This window comes from Ovis canadensis, chromosome 15 (assembly GCF_042477335.2).
Source record: "Ovis canadensis isolate MfBH-ARS-UI-01 breed Bighorn chromosome 15, ARS-UI_OviCan_v2, whole genome shotgun sequence".
Lineage (NCBI taxonomy): Eukaryota > Metazoa > Chordata > Mammalia > Artiodactyla > Bovidae > Ovis > Ovis canadensis.
In genome coordinates, this window is record NC_091259.1 from 70,204,638 (window position 1) to 70,226,777 (window position 22,140).

At 45.3% G+C, this 22,140-nt stretch overlaps 1 protein-coding gene across 4 annotated transcripts in view; it reads right to left on the reverse strand.

Moving 5' to 3' along the window:
- Nucleotides 1–22,140, reverse strand: part of WT1 (WT1 transcription factor) — a 49,915-nt gene that overhangs the window by 24,018 nt on the left and 3,757 nt on the right. For 2 of the 4 annotated variants that reach the window (XM_069554677.1, XM_069554678.1), the window contains exons 2-5: nucleotides 19,019–19,141; nucleotides 18,503–18,605; nucleotides 8,595–8,672; nucleotides 7,502–7,552 (exon numbers count right to left, since the gene is read on the reverse strand). In XM_069554677.1, the coding sequence (XP_069410778.1) occupies nucleotides 7,502–7,552; nucleotides 8,595–8,672; nucleotides 18,503–18,605; nucleotides 19,019–19,141 (355 nt within the window). The remainder of the gene's footprint in view (nucleotides 1–7,501; nucleotides 7,553–8,594; nucleotides 8,673–18,502; nucleotides 18,606–19,018; nucleotides 19,142–22,140) is intronic. The other 2 variants (XM_069554680.1, XM_069554679.1) reach the window with 1 other exon arrangement.

Below are 22,140 nucleotides of genomic sequence, written 5' to 3' on the forward strand. Positions count from 1 at the left end.
GATCTTTTGCAGCCTGAGTTCTCAAAGGCTCCCACCCAGCTTGCTCATACACTCTTAAATTCTTAAATCTGAAAAATTTTACTCAAGTATTCTCAATTACCTTAAAAAAAAAAAATCCTCCCTAAAACCCCAGAATCAAGCTCAGTGGTCTTAAGACTAAGCCCTTTCCTGCTTCTCCAGTTGAAATGGAGATTGGTACAGTGAAGGCCAGTGTACATACTCTCTCTTTCAAAGGCACCACATTACCTGACATTAGGGCTTCCCTGGTAGCTCAGATGGTAAATGATCCATCTGCAACGCAGGAGACCCTGGTCTGATTCCTGGGTCAGTAAGATTCACCTGGAGAAGGGATAGGCTACCCATTCCATTGTTCTTGAGCTTCCCTGATGGCTCAGCTGGTAAAGAATCCTCCTGCAATGTGGGAGACTTGGCTTTGATCCCTGGGTTGGGAAGATCCCCTGGAGAAGGGAAAGGTTACCCACTCTACTACTGTGGCCTAGAGAATTCCATGGACTGAATAGTCCATGGAGTCGAGTCACAAAGAATTGGACACGACTGAGTGACTTTCACTTTTTCAGCTGACATTAGTAACATAAGGTATTTCAAGGTGAAGAAACAGAAAAAAAACCTGTAATACATTAAAAGGAATCACACTCACTCTCAAACAGATGTTTGAAGCCAGAAGCATCAAGATCATGAATCTTTTCAAGATTAAAAAATCTTGAAAAAGAAATTCAAAAGAGGGACATCTGATATACATAGAATGAGACCAGAATTGATAAAGGTAATAAGGATGGATTATTCAAAGAAGTTTGGGGATAGGACTAGTTAGAAATAAATTTAAAAATAAATTAAGGTGGAATCCAGTCGTCTAGTAAGTTGAGAATAAATTAAATGTTTAAATGTTAAGAATTCAATCAAAAAAATATACCAAAAGATAGAAAGTAAAAAAAAACAAACAAACTTGGAATTGGAAAAATCTTTCTAGGCATAATATAAAAGCCAAAAGTTGAAACTATGAAACATAAGTTGATCATTTTTGCTATGACAATAAAAATTTCTAACAGAAAAACATTAACATTGTTAAAATGTAATACCAAACAGAGGAAACATTTGCAGCATATGTGACAAGCAAAGGGTTAATATCCTTAGAAACAAAGAGCTCTTGGTAACCAATATTACCACTAGATGAACTATCTCAGCTCCTAGATGCCCATGAAGCCTCTTCTCTTTCAAGGACCCTGTTCTAGCAATTCTATCCCCTCCCATCATTAATTTCACTCTTCCTGATCACGTCTCAATAGCAAACAGGCAAGTGCTTCCATCTAAATATAAATAAATCAAAGCAATTTTTAAAAATCCAACTTTTCCTGACCCTCTCTCCCTACTGAGCTAGAACCCCACTTCTTAGCTTCCTTTTGCCGCAAAACTCCAGGGAAGTATTATTTTAATACAACGTCTCCAGCACATCTTGTTCACCTCTTTGCGACCCCATGGACAGTAGTCCACCAGGCTCCTCTGTCCATGGGATTTCCCAGGCAAGATTACTGGAGAACATTGCCATTTCCTTCTCCAGGGAATCTTCTCAACCCAGGGATCAAACTCACATCTCCAGCATTTCAGGGGATTCTTCACCTGCTGAGCCACCAGGGATCTCTTAAACTCATCTCTATCAGGCTTCTGCCCTTTCCCTCTAATCTTTTCAGAGGCAACTATAGTTAATAGTTCAGTAAATGTTTCCAGAATATTTTCTTTGCAGATACAAATATACCCCAATATGTTTAAACACTAGTTATCTCTGTGTGGTGAGATAACACACGACTTTTCTTTTTTCCTTTATAATGTTTTGGTACTGTCTGAATTTTTCATTATATAATAAGCCTGTGCTACTTTTATAATCCAGGGGGGGACAAGCTGTTTCCATTTTGATAAAGTTACTATCTTAGCCTTAAGAACACTACATCTGTAGCTTTGCTTTTAAAGTGACGAGTTAGAAATGAAACTGGAATGAATGAACGTGTTCACTTTCAACAGGAAAAAACCCTACTAAAATAGGCAGCAGCCCCTCATTCCAGAGGTGCATTTATTTGGATGACATTTTATTTATTTATTTATTTATTTATTTATTTTTCTTGGATGACATTTTATGAGTGCAGCTTCTATACTGATGTTTTTCTAGTTAGAGATTATGATGGGGCATGGCGGTTGATGACAAGGAGAATAAATGGTAAAGCAGAGGGTTTCAAAAAGGCCCATGATGGAACCATAGACATGAGAGGTCTAAAAGACTCCTTGAGGTCATGAAAGAGAGCCTCCATTCACCTTATATACCTTGCTGCTGCTGCTCAGTCGCTTCAGTCGTGTCCGACTCTGTGTAACCCCAGAGATGGCAGCCTTACAGGCTCCCCCGTCCCTGGGACTCTCCAGGCAAGAACACTGGAGTGGGTTGCCATTTCCTTCTCCAATGCATCAAAGCGAAAAGTGAAAGTGAAGTTGCTCAGTCATGTCCGACTCTTAGCAACCCCATGGACTGCAGCCCACCAGGCTCCTCTGTCCATGGGATTTTCCAGGCAAGATTACTGGAGTGGGGTGCCATTGCCTTCTCCCTTATATACCTTATATACCTTCTCAAACTCCAACACACACCTTTATCAACAGACTGGGACCCTCATTAACCCCTTTCTGCACCGAGTCCACCATGCTCATCATTCCCAGCTGGGCCCCCTTCATCACCACCTTCCTTTGGTATGATTTCCGCTCAGTAGTTCTTTCTTCTCCTGACCTGAACAGGTCTGTTATCTATCCTTCTGTTTATGAGATAAAACTCATTCCCTGCTTTAAAACAGAACAGTTAGAAACACAGTATGGAGGCGCTAAGTCTATAAAGCCCAAAATATTTCTTAAAGCAAAGTATTTTTAAGAGGTTGAGAATATTTTCAAAAAAACACAGAACCCTGCAATGGCCTACAGAACTACCTTTGCTGAATCAGATCTAAGTTGAAGCCAATCATTTGTTAATAAAAAAAGAAAAGGACACAAATGGGAAAAGGTCTGATGGGTATGCGACATAATATTAACAGTAGTTTCATCGGGGCTGCTGCTGGAAGTGTTAATCTCCTTTCCTATAAAATTGGATTTTCTGTTCTATAAATTTATACATGAATTGAATATATGCCCAAAGAGAAAAGGGGGAAAAGATGAAAAGCTAGAGGAAGGAAAGCAGCAGCAGGGAAGTGAAGTGAAGACAAAGAAACCACTGCACCAGTCCACGCTGAAAGGAACAGGAGAGACAGGACTAAGTCAGTCCTCGTCTCTATCCTGCAAACCCAGAGAGTCCCCTGCTTTGTTCTGGGAAGTCCAGCTAACGGACTCTAGCCAAGTCCAGCACAGTTGAAATGAGTAAGTGTAACTGTATAAAAGAAGAAATTAACAGCTTTATCCTGGGAGTGGAGGTGGAGGAGTACCCTCAGGAATGCTGATATTCCCAGAGCTGCTTCTCTCCACCTTTGTGTTTGCATCACAAGCTCCAGGAGCCCCTGAAAAGCAAGCTATCCATTTTCGAGAAGTAAATCTCTTGGATGGATACCTTCTGTTCACGGGCTGGAGAGGGAAGGTGCTGAGCTGTGTGTTGGAACTCCCAGCCAGAGAAGACAGCTATCTCTTCTGGCAGAGGTTCTCAGGGATGAGACCATGTCTAGTGGGGATTTTCTCCAGATTCGACAGCCTTGGCCCTACCCAAACACGCAGCTTTGTTTTCACCATACATCACTCATCCTGAGACCTTTCGTTTTTCCTTTCAAGCATCCACAGGTCAAATACTGTGTGTTCCCAACAGTCTGAACTTCTTGGACCAGCAAAGGGGGTCATTCATTTTGCTCAGCACTCCTTTCACATTTCTATTGTGTTCAATTTCCCACTCCCCCTACCCAAGTCCCCAGAGAATAACTTCTTCCTTGTTTTAACAACTTGGACCACGGTCAAGGTTGATGTGTTTCTCCATTTTGCAGGATATTTTCTTCAGAAGAGACAAAACAGAGGCTGACAGAGGAGCTGGGCTTGGGAGCAGCGTTGGGAAATGAGCAGGCATTAGGAACACACAAAAAATGCTTCTAAAGAAACACAAAGCGGACAACAATGCAAGGTGCCACCCACAGAATTATTCAGAAAAGCGGACTAGTGCTGAGAAAGATTTCCCTGCGATTTTTTCTCCCAATGACCCACTTAGAAAATTTAATCTCATTGTTTGTAGGTAAGGAAAGTGGTCAGAGTTAGCAAAGTAGCTTCATAAGGTATCTTCCCTTTGACTTAAACTGAAATACAACATTCTCCCACTTGACGTCATAAAAGCAGCTCTGATTCTTATCATGCAGAGATGAAAATGAGTAAAGGGAGAAGGAGAGAGAGGAGTAAATCAGTGGCAAGATTCTTTCCTCCCCCTTGTGTGGGTGCTTAGTCGTTCAGTCGTGTCCGATTCTTCGCGACCTCATCAACTGTAGCCTGCCAGGCTCCTCTGTCCATGGGATTTTTCAGGCAAGAATACTGGAGTGGTTGCTATTTCCTCCTCCAGGGGAATCTTCCCAACCCAGGGGTCCAACTCACATCTCCTGTGTCTCCCACACTGCAGGCAGATTTTTTACTGGCTGAGTGATCAGGGAAGTCCCTCCTCGCCCATGTTTCATATTTTCTTCTTATCTTGCCCTCACTCTCCCTAAAACTCTATCCCCACCCAGTATAACACTGCTTCCCAACATCTAATGAAAGATGTCTCTGTGGACTTGCCTAGGACACAAGGAAACAAGCTTATTCTTTTTTAAAAAGTATGATTTTCAAAGAAAGAAAATGTGAACAAATATTTAGTGGGTATTAGTCTCGGGTACACGATCTTTTAATAAAAACGTGATAATGCTTCTTTTTTATGAGTGATTTAGAAATTACATCCTTTTCCCCCAAAAAACATGACTCAGACCTCCAGTTTCCCTGTTACAGATCTATGCTGTTACCATGACTTTTCACACCACTGATTTCAGATAGTGTCCAGACACTAGTTATGGATTAATGCAAAAATACAGTTAGTTCTCTTTGTCTTTCTTCGCAGAGGTTCTTTTCCCAAATTTTCCATGAAAAGCCTTTTCATACCATGACAAAGGAAAACAAATCTGGTACAGAGAATAAAGACACCTACTCAGATTATGTACCCTCTGGGGAAAACCACTTTCTACTGTGATATTAGTTTCAATTGTATCCAGTTCTCAGCTGTTCATGGGCTTGAAGGAAAGAGCTAAGGAGTTGCTATTTTAAGAGCTAAAAGAGAGGCAAATTGTGGGTCATGATACATTAGCAAGTTGTAAAATCACAACCAGCATTTTTTAAGATGATATGCAATAAAGCAGAAAACATCAGTAAGTAAAGCATGTAATATTTTTTAGTGAAAATGTGTGTGTATGTGTGTGTTGTGTACATTCGGTCTCAGTGTAAAGGTATTTTTAACTGTGGTCACAGTCTAAAAAGTTTAAGAAACTCTAATCTAGAGCCCAGATCCTGCAGTCAGACAGAAGTGGGTTCCAACACGGCTCTCACACTTACTTGCTAAGTGAACTTGCTTAGGTAGCGTAACCTCTCAGGCCCTCATCTGAAAGATGTGTTTGACTACAGGATTGTCGTGAAAACAAAAGTACATAAAGCCCTTCACACCTGGCCCAATAAGGTTCACATCCATCTTTAGATAAATATTCAATTCCCACACAGAAGCAAACATTTAGCTGACTTACAGTATGTGCCAAAGAGATCAAAAACCCAACGTGAGAGAAGATAAACTAGACAATTGTAACTTTTTGTTCTCCAGAGAGTTACAGTACTCTTATAAGACTATCTATTGGAGTCACTTGATGCTTTTTACACAGCTCTCTGAATAAAGTATTCAAGAAGCACATTTTAATTTCAAGAATCCTTTTTCAAAATGTAAACACCAGATCAATGAAAACTCTTCTAGTTTTTGTTTCTTATACAGGATTGAACAAAACAAATTTATTCTCACTTTGCACTTCATATTTATAGCTTCTGACTCCCTGCTGCTGCTGCTGCTGCTGCTGCTGCTAAGTCGCTTCAGTCGTGTCTGACTCTGTGCGACCCCATAGATGGCAGCCCACCAGGCTCCCCCGTCCCCGGGATTCTCCAGGCAAGAATACTGGAGTGGGTTACCATTTCCTTCTCCAATGCATCAAGGTGAAAAGTCAAAGTGAAGTCGCTCAGTCGTGCCCGACTCTTAGCGACCCCATGGACTGCAGCCTACCAGGCTCCTCTGTCCATGGATTTTCCAGGCAAGAGTACTGGAGTGGGGTGCCATTGCCTTCTCCTCTGACTCCCTAGCAAGTGACTAATACCATGTGCCTGAAGATTTTAAAAGATACCAAGGTTATCTCACCAATGGAAAGACCCAGATTAAAATATATGCCAAGATTCCTTATACATAATTCTTTTAATTAAGTAAACAAACAAAGCCTATATTCCATCATGAAGAAATTTTAAAAAAACTGAAACATACTCCTCACTTCACAATCATGTTCTATCTATTCTTGGCATGTAGTTTGGGGAGAGTTACTGAATTCTGAGAGAAGAAAAGTAAGGGATTCAGAAAGAAAGGCTGGGACCAGGAAAGATAACATAAGTTTCAAGTAGCTAGAAAGATACAATGCTGAAATTGTCATCAACCCTTGGATGGAAGTGGGGAGAGAAAAATTCCCAATCAACAGCAGGCTTCTATACTTCTGGTCTAGAGAAAGGAAGCGGAGATCTGGTTAAAATAGTTGACAAATTGCGGGCTGGGTGTGGAAAGAAGGCTCTAATAGTTTTAGAAGATGAAAAACACCTTTGCTGATCACCAAAGGATGATCCAAAAAACAGCACAGAACCAACAAAAGAAAGAAGGGCCAGAAGAGGGAGGCTGGTTCTGGTGTTTAAGCAGAGAAAACAAAATCAAAAGAAACAGTTACAAAAATGTCTCAGGGTGTAGGTTGTAAGGCTGGGGAAAACACAGATGTTTAGGAACTCTAAAAAGTCTTTGCAGAAAGTCTGACCATAGATTTGGGGTAAAAGTTAAGTTCTCCCTGAGAGATTTAAAGGTAAATAGAGAAAAGGCAAATTAAGTATGGCTGAAAGATTTGACAGATGTAACAAGAATATGTGTAATACCACAAATTAAATATTTTTTTGAAACATTTGCCAGGAAATGAGCAGGGTTCCTAAGGCATCATTTCTTAAGTTGTCTTCCAGGAGTATGCTGATGAGAAATGTCACCACCTCCATTTTTACCCACATACATATCTACAGTAAATAAGAGGAGGCAGAGAGATAGAGGAAAAAAAAAAAAGGATCACTTCTTCCCATCCCTGTGCACCAACTGCTGCCCTGATTACCCATCGTCAGTCCTAACTCCTACATCACCCAGCTGCCAGTCAACAAGGCCTACATCGTTTGCTTTGCCATCATCGCATTGTCCACTCACTTGCTCTGCCCTTCTGTCCATTTCACTGAGCTGGAGCTCCCAGCAGCAACTCTAGAAAAGAAGAAGAGGTGGGAATGGGGACTGGAGCATGCACGGCTCTAGCAAGCCCAGATCCCGCAATCCAATGAGAAGCCACTAAATACACAGAGATGAGGTGCCAGCTGTCTAGTCAAGAGTGCTGAACTGTGTCCCTGGTCCCACTGGGCTGATGGTGGGGGTGGGCAGTAGAAGGCCCCACAAGGAGACTGGAAAGAGCCTTTGCTTTGGAATCAGAAATGGACTTGGAATCTCAGCTCTATCGCACACATAGCATGATGTGAGCTTGGGAAATTACTTAAATTTCTGAGCTTGACGAACTTCTTTGAAAAACAGGATAACAGTGCCTAGGAGGCACCATAATGCCATCGGGAAGATAAGATGAGGGGACCCAGATGAGTATCTGTTACACCACAGGGGCTTTGTGACTGTCATGTCCGACGGCCTATCCACTCAGATTCAAACCTAAAAGTGACTTCTCTTACTGTTTAAAGCAAGTTCCACCTTGCTTTTTTCATTTCCAGGTGCAAAGCATTGCCCCTACCTATGTTTGACTGCTGTGTTCTCTGTATTCTGGTTGTGTATCAAATGTGATAAAAGCCTCTTGAGGCAACAAGGTGTGACCACATCTGACTTTGGATGGTCCAAATCACCTTCAGATACAAGTTTAGATCTTGGACTTTGTAAACTCAAAGCATTTCTAGGGAAGATGATATAATGATTATCTTTGGTGATATCACAGGCAAAACATAAATATTAAACAAGGTTGAATGGACACAACTTTAAGGAACTCTAAAACATTTAATAAGGAAAGGCCATATGGAGTTTTCCCAGTATTCTCAACCCCTCATTCTAGACAAAGACATCCCCTAACTATATTCCTAAAAATTTAATACTGAACAAAACTGACCAACTGGGAGAAGGAGGCAAGCATCTTAATTCTGTAGAGAGCCACGCCTATTCTACAACTGTGCTCTCTTCCTATGGAATAAGGACCTTGAAAATGGTTCAAACAGGTGTAAGTTACTGTTGAAAGGAAATGGAGTAGAGAACTTACCCCTTCAATGTGGCTCCTAAGTTCATCTGATTCCAGGTCATGCATTCAAGTTGGGAGGTCATCTGGTATAAATTGTCACTGTCAGAAAAACGTCCAGAGTTAGAAATTCATAGTATACAACATATATGTGTGCAATTTTTTTTTCCAAAAAGCAACAGACTTTTAACTTTTCTTTACAGTGAAAGCCTCCACATTTTCCAGAATGGACAGAATACATGAGTCTAAAATGATTTTCATTTCATCCCACTGATCTCCACATCTCATTCAATTCACACACAGCAGAAAGGATGTGAGAACAATTTGGAAGCCTTTAAAAAACCTTAGTAGAGCAAACACTGAAGTTTCTAAAGAGGTATTAAACCTCTGAAGGGAAGAGGCTAAAGGGAGTGAAACTTTGAAAGGCAACACAGGCTGGATAGCTCAACATTAAAGTTAAAAGCCTGGAGCTGAAAGTAGAAAGACAGCAGATTAATTATTCGTGAAAAGGCCATTAACTTGTTTTAATCAAAAGGATAAGTATCATGTGGATTATGAGGGCCTGAAAAGTCAAAGAGTGATGGGTGATGGATGGTCTAATACTCAAGGATGTGACAAGCAGAAGAAAGAGGATGATAAACTCTAGATACAACTCAAGGAATCATTCTCTATAAATTTTATGGTCATGGTATAAGTCAAAGGGAGTTTTTTTCAAAGGCCCCAACCCAGACCTTTATTATATAAGGGAAAACAATGGCTGATCACTTACATTAAGATCCCAAAGGAAAACTGTATCACCATATAAACCAACCAAAAATTATTCTTTTATTTTTCACATACAACTTTTAAAACCATGTCTATTGCATATGTCTTAAAATACTTCTTTAAATGCATTATAGAAGAGCTGTCACATTTATTTCCTAAAATAACACTCTTCTCAAAAGTATCCTGCATGGTACAACTCAACATCTTTATTACATGCTTTTATTTTTACTAATTCATTAATTTCATATTTATCTCCTTTCTAGAAAACTAATATACCAAAATTTCACCAGAAATCTCCTACATAGCCAAGTTCTATTAGGGATACATTTAGTCCTGAAGTAAAATGGTTAATTATGAAATTTGAGGCCCAAGAGATGAATGGTTTTGTCTGGGAACCTTTGGTCTAAACACATTACAGACCATTTCCATTCCACCTTCATGGCAGAAGGGAAAGAAGGTAAGAAGCTTTCAGTATCTAATGTATGTGATACCAGATCGCAAATTCTGGACAATCTCCACCTTGTCACCACATTCCTTTGGGCTGCTTCATCCATCGGGCAGAGGCAACACCAAAGTTTAATTAAGAGAAGGTTTTGTCAGGCCAGCCAAACTGGGAACCTGTGGAGGGGTGAGGGAAGTAACAGCATGTATCCCTTGGAATAAATGAACCCTGTGCTCTCTCTCAACATCGCTTGATAAATCACGGTAGAGTCCATCTGCCTCTCATAGAATGACTCGGAAAATTATTTGGAACTCCTTAGTGGCGGGCACACAGAATAAGGAGGAAGTCAGATTCCAGGAGGGAATTTTACATATGAAATGTGAAGTGACTTCAAACTCCAAGTATGTGTAGTTTCATTAGTCAGTGCCTATCTGGACCCCATCATTCATCCCCGTGTCCAACTGGCTATTATGCTACTACAATATACTACATATCAATGAAAAAAAAAAAAAAAAGATTAGTTTCTCCAGCAGCTTCTCTGTTCGCAGCCGCAGTCGGTGCTGGTCTGTGCCACTACATTTAGCAATTCCACGAATTCTTGCTGTAAGGCCAGTGTAATTAATTCCTGAAGGACCCCAATTTTTATTAGAAGTGCCAGCCTGCTGCATTTAACACAGGAGAGTTTCTTGAACTTTCTTTGGGCTGACAGTTCATTAATAAGCAGCCTCCTCCACAATCTCTACTGGTTTTTGTTCTCCTGTGCCTTTTCATCAAGCAATCCATTTATTAATCTTGCCATTAATCTCAGCCAACAGGCATTGTATTCCCCAGGCAGCTCTCTGTTTTTGTCACTGATTTTTTAAAAATTGTTCACCAACTAAAATCACTCAGCCCCGGTTGACAATTTTCCTAGGTCCTACTGGGATTGAGATCTTTCTGAAATTATTTCATCCTTGCATAAGACTAACAACATTGTAATTTTCAAGAGGTCTGAGAAGCAAGATGAGTGACAGGAGTTTACACATATGGGTCAATGAGTCCCAAACATCTAACTTTATGATTCTGGAATTTTCTCACAGACTTAAAGAATAAGCCCAACAGATTCCTAAAGAGAAAGTAAGTTTTTAAGTACATTTTCTTGGCCCCCAGAAAGCAAACCTTCTTAAATACAAAATCTACGCCTTATATATGTATCTTCCTAGTGGGGGCTTGAAAATCCTCTTTACTGCACTGCTTAATAGGTAGCCACTAGTGAGACATGCTGTTTAGAACCTGAAATATGGAGAGTGCCACATGCTTAAGTAAGAGTTGGGCTTTCGGAGTTAAATAGAATGTTTTTAAATTTTTCTGTTTCTAATTTTTTAAATGTGGCTACTGGTAAACTTCAAATTAAGTAGATGACTTGCATTATGTTTCTACTGAACAGGGTTCCTCTGTAAGTTTTAGGACCTTGAGCAAATCAGTTCAAATCTCTGCACCTCAGTTTTCTCATCTGTTAAATGGGAATTTTAATCTCAATCTGTCTAAATTTACAGGGATATTATGAAGCTCTAACAATAACTCTTTTAAGACTACACAGATAACATATTTCACTTTTTCTAATCCATCAGATTTCATACAGTACACTCACACATCACCAATATTCATCACAACTCTGTGAGGCAGACATACTTATGACTGCCTTATGGTCATCATTTATCAGAGGAGAACTGAGGCTCAGAGACTTGCCTAGTGCTGACCTGCCTGATGCCCCCACCTCTACTCTGCCCCGCCCCTTTAATGGCTTCTTGGCATTATTTGAACTCTGAGCCTTGTTCTCTCACTGCTATTTAAACAACAGAAAAAACAATATGATAATAGTACAGACAAGAGTCTGGAGGTGAAAGAGAATAGTATGCCAGGGTCCCAAGAGGACCCCCACTCCTGGATTTCAGTAGTCCTGATAGTTCAGCCTGCAAATCCTCTTAAGAGGAGAGAAGGTGAAAAGAGCCAAAGGAGAAGGGCTTTCAGAAAATTCCCAAGCAAAAACCAAAAAACAAAAAAGATTTCCTGAGGCTGGTCATAGAATCAGAGCACGATTTTAACCACATCCTGCCTTCTGCTGGCTGGGGCTCCTCAGTGGCTCAGCCAGGCAGCTTGGTTGGCACCATCTTCCAACTGGAAGTCAATGACAGTAATGACAATAGCTGCTGCTGGGAGAGGACAAAATGTGAATCTGAGCTAAAAATACCAGGCCCAAGCTCTGATCTCTTCAGGCGATCGGTCAACACCCAGCTCTCATCATGAAAACCCCCCACAGAAAGAGGCAGCACCAGTTAGGGAATATATGACCCCTGGCAAACAAAGCATCTAATTACTAAATAACCACTGTAGGTGTCGGCCACCTCATTCCCAGAGGAGATCAGATAAGCAGGTGGTTTGGCTCACAGCAACCACAACGGTCACGTAGGCATTTCAGCTCCCCATCTAACTCTGTCTGCTCGGAAAGGAACGCTGAAATTGCCAGCTGCCAAAATATATTCCAAAATATATGGTCATGGTGTCTTTTATATTTTCTTTCAAGTAGATCTTGAAATTTAAAAAAAAAAGTCACTGGTTTCCTATGTAAGAAATGTTTGAAGTTGGAAGCAAGGGAGAGAGGAAAGAAACTTCTATAACTGGGATTAATGCAAGTTGGAGTAAAATAAAAGGAAGTCAGTCCTAGCAAAAAGGGGAACTTAAAAGGAAGTCAGTAGTAGATCATATAGAGTTTGTTTTGGCCTGGACTGCAGGATTACTGAGTTCTCGACCTCTGCACAAAAAGAAAGGAAGAGAAAAGCTCTCTGCTATTATCTGGACCAGAACTCCCTCACTCTTCAAATGCATGTGTAATTCAAGTACATGTTCATCTTTAAGTGTGTTTAAGTATATTCAGAAGAATGAGGGTAGAAACATTCTTTTTGCCACTGGAATGGGGCTGCCGAAGACTGATCACAACCTGAGTTGCCTCTGCCAGACGGTGGTTGTTGTCTAGTCACTGAGTCGTGTCCGACTCTTGGTGACCCCTCGGGCTGTAGCCCACCAGACTCCTCTGTCCATGGGATTTCCCAGGCAAGAGTACTGGAGGGGGTTGTCATTTCCTTTTCCAGGGGATCTTCCTGATCCAGGGATCTAACTCACGTCTCCTGTACTGCAGGCAGGTTCTTTACCACTAAGCCACCCAGGAAGCCCCCTGCCAGATGGTTATCAGCTGGCAAACAAGCATCTTGGTGGAAGAAAAGTGTTTCCCGGGGTGAAAAAAAACTCCCAATAAGAAAAAGGCATATGTAAGTGGCATCTGTGCTCAGAATTCAAGTTCCCAGAGTTTTCTGTAATAGCTTTGCCCCACACTTCTACCTGATAACCAAGGCCCATGCACAGAGGCTGCAGCCAAATTTCCACACAGACCTTTTCCTGCGTTCTTCCCTCCGAGGCGCCATGGAGGCGGCCTGTTCAATAATTTCTGCCCAGCAGGCCATGGTGAATAATCATTTTACAGTCAATCTCTTGGTATTGTCATTTCTCTCTAGCTCACCAGTGAACCAAAGAAAAACCCACCGGGGCTTTAACTTCTATTCATAAACACTTGATCAGCACAAAAGTTGCAGGAATATTTGAAACTAGGTTTTTCCCGCTCCCTGGAGACAAGTTCAAATCAAACCTTTCTTTGATAACACTGCCCACCACCCTGGAAACCATTTCAAACTTTCTGCCTTCATGTCTACCTATATGGGAAACAAGTATTGTCTTAAGTGAAGCTTGTACAGCATATCAAGTATTTGTAGACGAACATGCAAAAAGAGACATTATTATTATTTCTTCAGGTGAGAGCTCTTCTCTGATTTAATTCTACGCTGAAGGCCAACCTAAATGGCAGATCATGTACTTCCCACTGACTAGATCCCCAGAAGCTCTATAAGCTGCTAGAAGCTTCTCTCACATGAAAGATAATCCGTATGGTAACAGACTCCACTGTCAACTTCATCTCTGGTGAATCGTCACCATTCAATCAAAAGTATTCAAATCAGCAACTACTGCTTCTGCATTTGAAGTTTTACCTGACAAGGGGCCAAAGGAAATAAGCATTCTCGTTTAAATTGGCAGGACAGTTACTAAAAATGGATACACAAACCTAGTAGAAGAACAAAATGAAAAGGAAACTATAATGTCTAAAAATATTAGTGCATGTGGGAATATTTTGCAGGCCCAGAACTCCTTTTCAAAGTAGCTGTGAGAATCAACCCATGAAATGGGCATGGTCAAGGACTTCTGGCTTTAAGGGGCTCAGCAAGCAGCAGGAGAGAGGGGACTTGTGGAAGAGGATTCAAGGGACATGAGTAGGGAAAGCCCTGCTAGCTGCCTGTTGTAGGTCACCATCAGGAGAAAACTGTGCTTAGCGGGGTTGGACTTCACTACTTCTTCCCCTCAGAGGAGCATGGAGGTCCCACCTTCCCTGAGACCTTGCTCTGGGCAAGCAAAAATCAGGGAGGCCCTGGAAGCTGTTGCTCCCCCTGGGTCTGGATGGGTGAAGAGAAAGGTCTCTGCCATTTCAGTGTGTTTCTTTAGGAGCCTGAACTGAACTTCACTAGTTCTCACTACTGGTAAAGGCAAAGCTAGAGGAGTCTGGAATTTGAAAGACGGAGGCTTTGTAAGTTAAAGACTTTTTGGAGTGAAAGCTCAAGTTAGCTCTTACAGTACTGACTGATGAAAATACTGCCTCTGATCCACAGAGCGATTTTGATTGAAAACTATGGATAAAACGAAAGGATAATGGGGTTTCTTTCACAGAATAAAGACCTTCCTCAAGCAAGACCTAGGGCGGACAGCACCTTTGGAAAGGAAAGGGCCCTTAAGCATCAGGACAGGCAGCCAGGTGCCGGAGAGAGGATGGATGCAGAGCCTCACACCTGTTTTGTCCCATACTGTGTCTTACCAAGCAAATTCACCTCCAAGGGCCTCAGTTTACTCCCCTGCAAAATGGGGGTGATAACCTACTGAAACTCTCAAAGAGTTTCAGATTAAATGTAAGTCTTACATTTAATTACAGATTAAATGTAAGATTAAGTGCTTAGAATGGTTTCAGGAGGTAGTAAGCTTATGTAAGCAATTATTAGCAAAGGTGCTATATAAGAGGAATATTTCAGGTGGAGGACAGTGAGTGACCTGGAATCCCTGTGGGCTTTAAAGACAAGAGAGACTGAGAATCAAATCCTAGTTCTGATTCTCATTGCTAGGTAACTTGGGCAAGTTACTCTGAGTCTCTGAATCTATCTCTTCTTTAGCAGAGTGGGGATGGGAGTACCAACCTCAAAGGTAATCAGAAGAATTAAAATGAGTCACTTGAGTGGAGCAAGTAGCACAGTATGCCACAGCATAAAATATGCAATAAAGCCTAGCAATGATGTATCGGGGCTTGCGCTTTCACCCAGCTATGATCGCTGGGCTCCAGAAGGGTTGAAATCTGGCTCCAGAATCCTTAATGACCTTCAGAATAAACTCTGCCCACCCTCAATATGTGGGGTGAGGGGGGCAGAGAAAGACAGAGAAAATGATCTCTTAACACTTCCCGTAAGTAGACTGGGGTCATTTTTTATACACTATTCATCACATCTGTATACAGCCATACCTCCTCAGATCTGTTACCTGAAAAAGAGGAGTCACTTTACAGTTCTCTCCAAATAGAGAATTTTGAAAATTTTCTCAAAGCAAATTCACATTGTGTAGTGCTTCTTTAATGTCAGTGTATATACCAAATACACTAACCCCAGACTAAATCCAAGACTGGGGAGACAGAAGCAGCTTTGGAAGGGCAGGGCAAAGAGTCCTGGCAGGCTGCCTTAGCAAGTGCAACAAGGCAAACAAAATACAAATTCAAAAAATACAAGCAAGCCTTTCCCAGAAGGTCCCAATGTTAGACAGAAAAGGGAACAGAGCCAGGGACCAGTAGAACCACTGAATATCTAAGTGATTAAAGTTTAGTTGCATTTCCTATGTTTTTCAAAACCTGTATTCACAAAAGCATTTAAATAACCTTTCAAACTTTTTTAGAAGTAGGAAAGAAAGAAATGACACAACAGTAGTAAAGTGGATGCACATATCCTAAAACATCCCTACACCTGTACATCCATCATTACTGCAGGGGAAGTATCTGATTTTTGAAAGGTGATTAGAAATATTGTGAATTTAGGGTGGATGGAGTTTCAAAGACTCAGGCAGCACCAACTTCAAGGGAGCAAACTTTTCCTACAGGGGTCACAAATTGTTTTTTTCAGGAGATGTTATTACTTAGAAGTTTTTCTATAACAAGAGAAAATGGTATTTTTATGACATTTATACAAAAGTGAGCAAAGAAGTTCCAATTATGTAGAAAGAAGAAAGGAATAAGCAAATAACTGAAAGATGAACCTGACAAAAGTGCTTTATACAGCAGCCAGTTAGAAGATGGATTAGAAAATGTGAAATTTTTTATGTATAAAAGGCAATCCAAGTGACTTTTCCTACTTTCATAGCAACCACAAATTCAGCGGAAAGTCAAAATCCACCACAGGGACTCAGTCTGGAGAACTGCTGTTAAGCCAGAGGTTGTGATCACTTTATCCCTGACTCCTTTCTAGGCTGTTCAGTCCCTTCTTAGAGACCCACATGGTGGACTTAGCCTTGGAAGAGGGGGGAGTAAGAAATGTGTGTAGCTGTGTCACTACTGAATCAGACTCCAAAGCTCCCCAGTCCCCAACCTCCAAGGAGGTATCCCAGCCCATTTAAACAGCACCCATTCCAGCATCAAGGTCTTCCTCTCTGCATGGGGTGAGGCATCAACCAGGAGCCAAGGAGGAAGGACTGGGCCAAGGTCATCCCACCAGGAACCATTTCAAAGCCTGTCCCACCCCAAGGCTAGAGTAAGAGCAATGCCAATCTGGAAACAGGCAGAAGCAGCTCCTTAAAAAAGATGGCAATGATCCCACCATCTCAGTTTTGGTTGGGGAGGTGCTTTACAACAGAGATTTCAGATTCTGTACCCATTCCAGTGAGCTGAACCACCAAGGGGAAGTGCAGAGATGTCTGCCCGGAGCAGATCCCTGAGCCTGCTGTACAAGAACAGAACTGGGTTCTACCAGCTAGGGAGGGAGACAGGAAGATGAGAAGGTGTGATCATTCAATCTGTGCCTGGGCAAGTGTTAGTAGCTCAGTAGTGTCCTGACTCTTTGCTACCCGAAGGACTGTAACCCACAAGACTCCTCTGTCCATGGGATTCTCCAGGCAAGAATAGTGGAGTGGGTTGCCATGCCCTTCTCCAGGAAATCTTCCTGAACCTGGGCAAACTGCATGCTTTATTTTTTTCTGCTCTCTCTCTCTTAAAAAAAAAAAAAAAATCTAGTGAAGGTCGGGCGTAAAGAAAGAAAAAAAAAATAAATAACAAACGTGATCTTGAATCCAAGATCAGATTAGATATGCCGGATTTCCCCAGTCAAAAGGAAAGGTTTCCGAAGTCTGTGTACTCTAGGCCTAGAGAAGTAGGTGGGCTGGACCCTGTCCCTCTCCAGGATGGGAGAATCAGACCAGTGTCCTAGGCTCGGTTTCCTAAATACTCCGGGGCGCTGGGGTTGGGATGAGCCGCTGCGAGCTCGGAAACGAAGACCCCCTTCCCCTCCTCCACCTGTGGGACTGGAGGGCCCCCAGGCGCGGCCATTCCTTCCACCAATCTCCCAGGGCAGGCGCTTTTCCTTCCTTCATTACCTCACTACCTCCTTCCCTTGACGTCAGCCCCGGGTCTTCCAAACGAGGGGAGGGAAGATGGAGATGAGTCTGGGGCAGTCGGTATCAGGATCCCCGCAGCACCGGGTCGGGGGTAGGGGGTGGAAAATGAGGTAATGCGCGCCCAATCCCCGGCCTCAAAAGGCCGCGAGCGGCCACTTCCCTCCCGGCTCCGGCGGGTGTAGTTACTAGGCAACCCTATCGGCGACGCGGGATGCCGGCCAAGTTCACCCAAAGTTGAAGAATAAATTTGGGGGAAGAGAAGGTGGAGGGTGGAGCAAGCGCCGAGGAGGCACGAAGGACAGGAAAAGAGCTTGGAGGGAGAAGAAGCTGGTTTTCCGCCTCCCGGGATCAGGAAGAAGGGCGGGCGCGGACTGGAGCTGTCTCCCCGGAGACACCGCAGCCTCCGGCCTGCAATCCCGCACCCCGTCCGGGGCTGCGGGGCGCTGCCGCACCCGAGCCTCTGGGGGACTGGGGTGGGGAGAAGGTGGTGGCTCGAGTGTACGCGCCCTCGAAATGGTCCCAGAGAAGGCTGGCGAGTGTGTCCAGCGCGCGAGGAGGGGGCTGGAAAAGGGAGACAAACTCGCTGAGTGGGTGGGAGTGGACCCCGGGTTTAATCTTTGATCCCGAGGAGGCTGAAGTGCTCCTAGCAAAGAGCCCTTCCCAAAAAATAAAAATAAAATCCTCAAAGTTCTGCTCTTCGGCTCCAAACGGTAACCGCCCTCATTGATATTCAAAGTAGGACCACCAGGAGACCGGGGGAACCTACGTCTTTCAGATAGGAGCCAAGAGATGGGCTTTAATTTGCTTCAGGGAGCCCAGTGGGTTCGAGGCGCCTGTGGCCTCCAGGACTCGCAGGCGGGGCCGCCCGGCGGCGGACACTCCAGGGCCCGCCAGCTCAAGCGCCCCCTCCGGGATCGCGGGGACCCAGACCCGGTGCGGAGCGCCTTCCTACCTGCTGTAGGGCGTCCTCAGCAGCAGGGCCTGACTGCCTGTGCAGCTGTCGGTGGGCGTGTGGCAGCCGTAGACTGGGGGCGGCACGGAGTACTGCGGCTCCCCTGCAGAGAGCCAGGAGGGCCGGGTGAGCGCGCGCAGAGGGCTGGGGGTGCGGGGCCGCGGGCGGGGGCTGGGCCCCCAGGCTGTGCAGGGCGCACGGGGGCCTGGATGCCCGGGCCGTGCCGAGAGACGGGTGTCCAGATCACAGCGAGCTAAGCTTCCCCCTTTACCTTATTTTAAGCAGTCACCGCACAGAACACGGAAAAGACCCTCTGGACATTCGCAGTCTCGGCGGAGTGGGGCTAACAGACTTGGAGTGGGGGAAAACAATCTTTTCTTTTGAGATTAGGCTATTTCTAAAATTCTTCTAGCTGTCCTCTTCTCCCTTCCCCAATTTGCTGTGGGTTGGAAATTCCTGGGGAGGCAGGGGTGGCATGGAAGAAGGGGAGAAGCCCCCACCCCCACCCCGGCTTACCCAGCGAGCCCTGCTGGCCCATGGGGTCCTCGTGCTTGAAAGAGTGGTTAGGGAACTGGGCCGCGTGGTGCGAGGGCGTGTGACCGTAGCTGGGCGTCCCGTCGAAGGTTACCGTGCTGTATCCTGCGGACGAGGCCGAGAGAGAAACAGCGTCAGCGGGGAGTCAGGGACCCTGGGAACCAGAAACCGGGCGAGGAGCACCCAGCCCCGCATTCAGATCCCGCGCCCATCAGCCCCCAGGGAAGCCGGGCCCAGTGTGACTTCGGCTCATGCTCCCCGCCCTTTCCCGAGTAAAATCCAGACCTCCCCATAGTTTCCCAATTTATTTACGCCCTTGTCTTTCACGACGTCCGCGGCTTCTGCACCGAACCTCGCCAGTATGAAAACTTTCAGCCGCTCGGCGGAGAAAGTCGTTCTCCCCCCAAAACAAAACAGCGCGGTTCTCGCGCAGGGGCAGCGGCGGGCGACCACAATGGATCTGCTCGGCTGACCCGGCGCTGACTCGGAGCCGTAAATCAGAGGCCCGCGCACCAACTTTCATTAATTACTCGGGGCCAGTTAAACGGCCTGGGCTTTAAATGGGGGAGAGTAATTACTGAGTAACGTTATCTGTCTGAGGCTGCGCGACCCGACACCACTGACACCCAAAGCCCTCGGGAAAGCTGGTGAGGGGAAAAAAAGGGGGGCCTTTCAAGTTGGGCCCGCGGGCCTCGACCCTGCGCCTTCCTCCGTCCTTCCTCGGACCCAGCTAGCGCCCTGCGGATCAGACTGTGACCATCACTGTAGGGGCCGACTTCCTCGCGTCCCAGGCCGGGAAACCTTTTTGTTTCAGAGTGTGCCTGACAGTGTACCTCCCTTTCCACACATGGTGCGCACGGGGTCCAATGCCTCAGTTTCCCTGCCGAGAAACCGAAGGCAATGTCGCGGCACTCTTCCCCAGCTTTCCGAAGGTGAGGGGGAAAAAAACACGTGTTGGTGGTTGAAAAAACGTAGTCTCCTGTGATTACTGTCACCAAAGTACTTGAAACATTTACCCCACTGGCTTCTGCAAAACCGTAGCTGCCTCTGGGGGAAAAGCATCCTCCAGCTAAGATAAGGATCAGTTCTGAGTCCTGAACCCAATGGTGGGGTCCTTTCCTGGAGGCAGGGCTCCGTAGTCTCTGAACTGAGGTCCTGGCCAAGTGAGGAATATTAGTCCAGAAGCTCACACCGGCTCCCTGCAGGGCCACTGGGCTGAACCCAGTCCCCCCACCCCGCCCTCGCTGGGCCCCGCCTCTTGCACTGAGCTGAGCCTCCAACCACCCCCCCTCCTCAATTCTTGGGAGTAGGGTGAGTCAAACAACCCTCATTCTCCAACTCTTGCCCCAGGCATAATCAGGGCTCTACAACAAACGTCCCTAAAGACAGACTGAATAGTGAAAGGTAAAACCCACGTCTTTTAAACGCCCCCCTCCACACACACAAAAAAAAACAAAAACAATAACCAAGCTTCTACAGTCCACTTTCGGGAATGTGGTGTGTTAAAGAGCCGTAGGGAAGGTTGGAGCAGGTCTTAATAAACGAATTGTACAAGTCTCTCGCACCAGTTGGCGCCACAGGTTGACAACTTAAGAAGCCACCAGCTTTAGCAATTTGCATGACCCCAGAGGCCTCTATTTCTGGCCTGCTAAGTGGGCAACGATAACCCCCGGCCGGCTAGCTGTCAGGAGTGGGTGAGCACGCTGGCGCTTCCAGGCACTTCCTTTTGGGAACGGAGGCCGCGCTGTTTGAGGCCTACCAATCAGCTGACAAGCGAAATTTGGCTCGGAGCGCCCAGTCTTACAGGGGAAAGGCCGAATTTTGAAAGAAATGTTTTTTAAATAAAGAGGAGAAACAGGAGCGACAAAGAAGTTGTCTCTAGACGGACCCTTCTCCATTCCTGAGCCAGTGGCCGGAGCACCGTGCTGTCCCCGGAGGCGGCCCCCGCCACCATAGGTGCGCGGCGAGGGCCAAGGGGTTTCGGGAGGCCGCTCCTGCGTGGATTGCCTCAACTCCGCGCCCCGCGAGGCTCCCAAGGCCCCCATCCCCGGAGAGGGGGTGCACATCGGTGAAAGCGCCCTCATAGAGGAGGGGAGAGGGCCCTTTAAATTAGAAGCTTATCGGATGCGGGACTGATTAGAGCGCGTGGTCCCGGGCCTTGCACTGAGCCAAGCGCGGAGAGCGCGGAGGCGGGGGCCGGGGGCCGGAGGAGAGACAGCTGCCGGCCAAAGGGGACAGCGTGTTCAAAGATTCCTTGTATTGTTACAGGCCTTAGAGGGAGAGGCTCGAGCGGCCAAGGTAGCGCCTTTCCCACGGTTCCTCTCGGCCCGGCAAAGCAGTGCAACCTTGACCGCGTGGAGCAGCGACACACGCTTTGCGCTTCTCTCCCCCGCCCGCCGCAGCGGAGGAGTCTGGGAACAGCATGGCCCGCGGAAGCTGACGGGTGGAGGGACAGCAGGCTCAATCAGGAAGGTGGTCCCAAGGGTTGAAAATGATGACTCCGCAGCTGCGGCAGCGGCAGCATACGGGAAGGTTATCTAGCAACGAAATACCCTCTCCAAAGCGACCCGAGGGGGGCGCCCTTGGCCCTAGGGCTGTGCTGGTGTCCCCCTGTGACACTAGGTGGCCCAGTGATAACCAGGTATCCTCCAGGGATAGGGTTCTGAGCGTCAGAGGGTCTGGGGAAATCGCTCAAGACTCTCAAGCAGTCTTCCTCTTCCCTTCCGAAACTTCGCACTTAAGTTTGGGAATGCAAGTCCTCACCCTCCTGACAAATTCCCCAAGGGTTACACCCAGGCTACAGTGGGTTCGGTGCCTGTCCAGCAGGGAAGAAGAAATCCATCTCAACATGGAGGCCAAGATCCCTAGAAACGGAGGTTGAAATAGCCTAGAATGGTCTGGGTTTGGGTCCAGCTTCGGCCAGAGAGATCTGGACACCTTATCTCTTAGAGTCTAGATTTACTCCAGTGTCAGGCTGTGAGCTTCTTGCAAAGGATAAGACATTCTCTCTTAACATTCAGTCTCCAGTGCCTGGCACAGAATAAGTGCTCAATAAGTGTTTACTGAATGAGTATTTATAAGCAAGATTAGAATACAGGTATAAT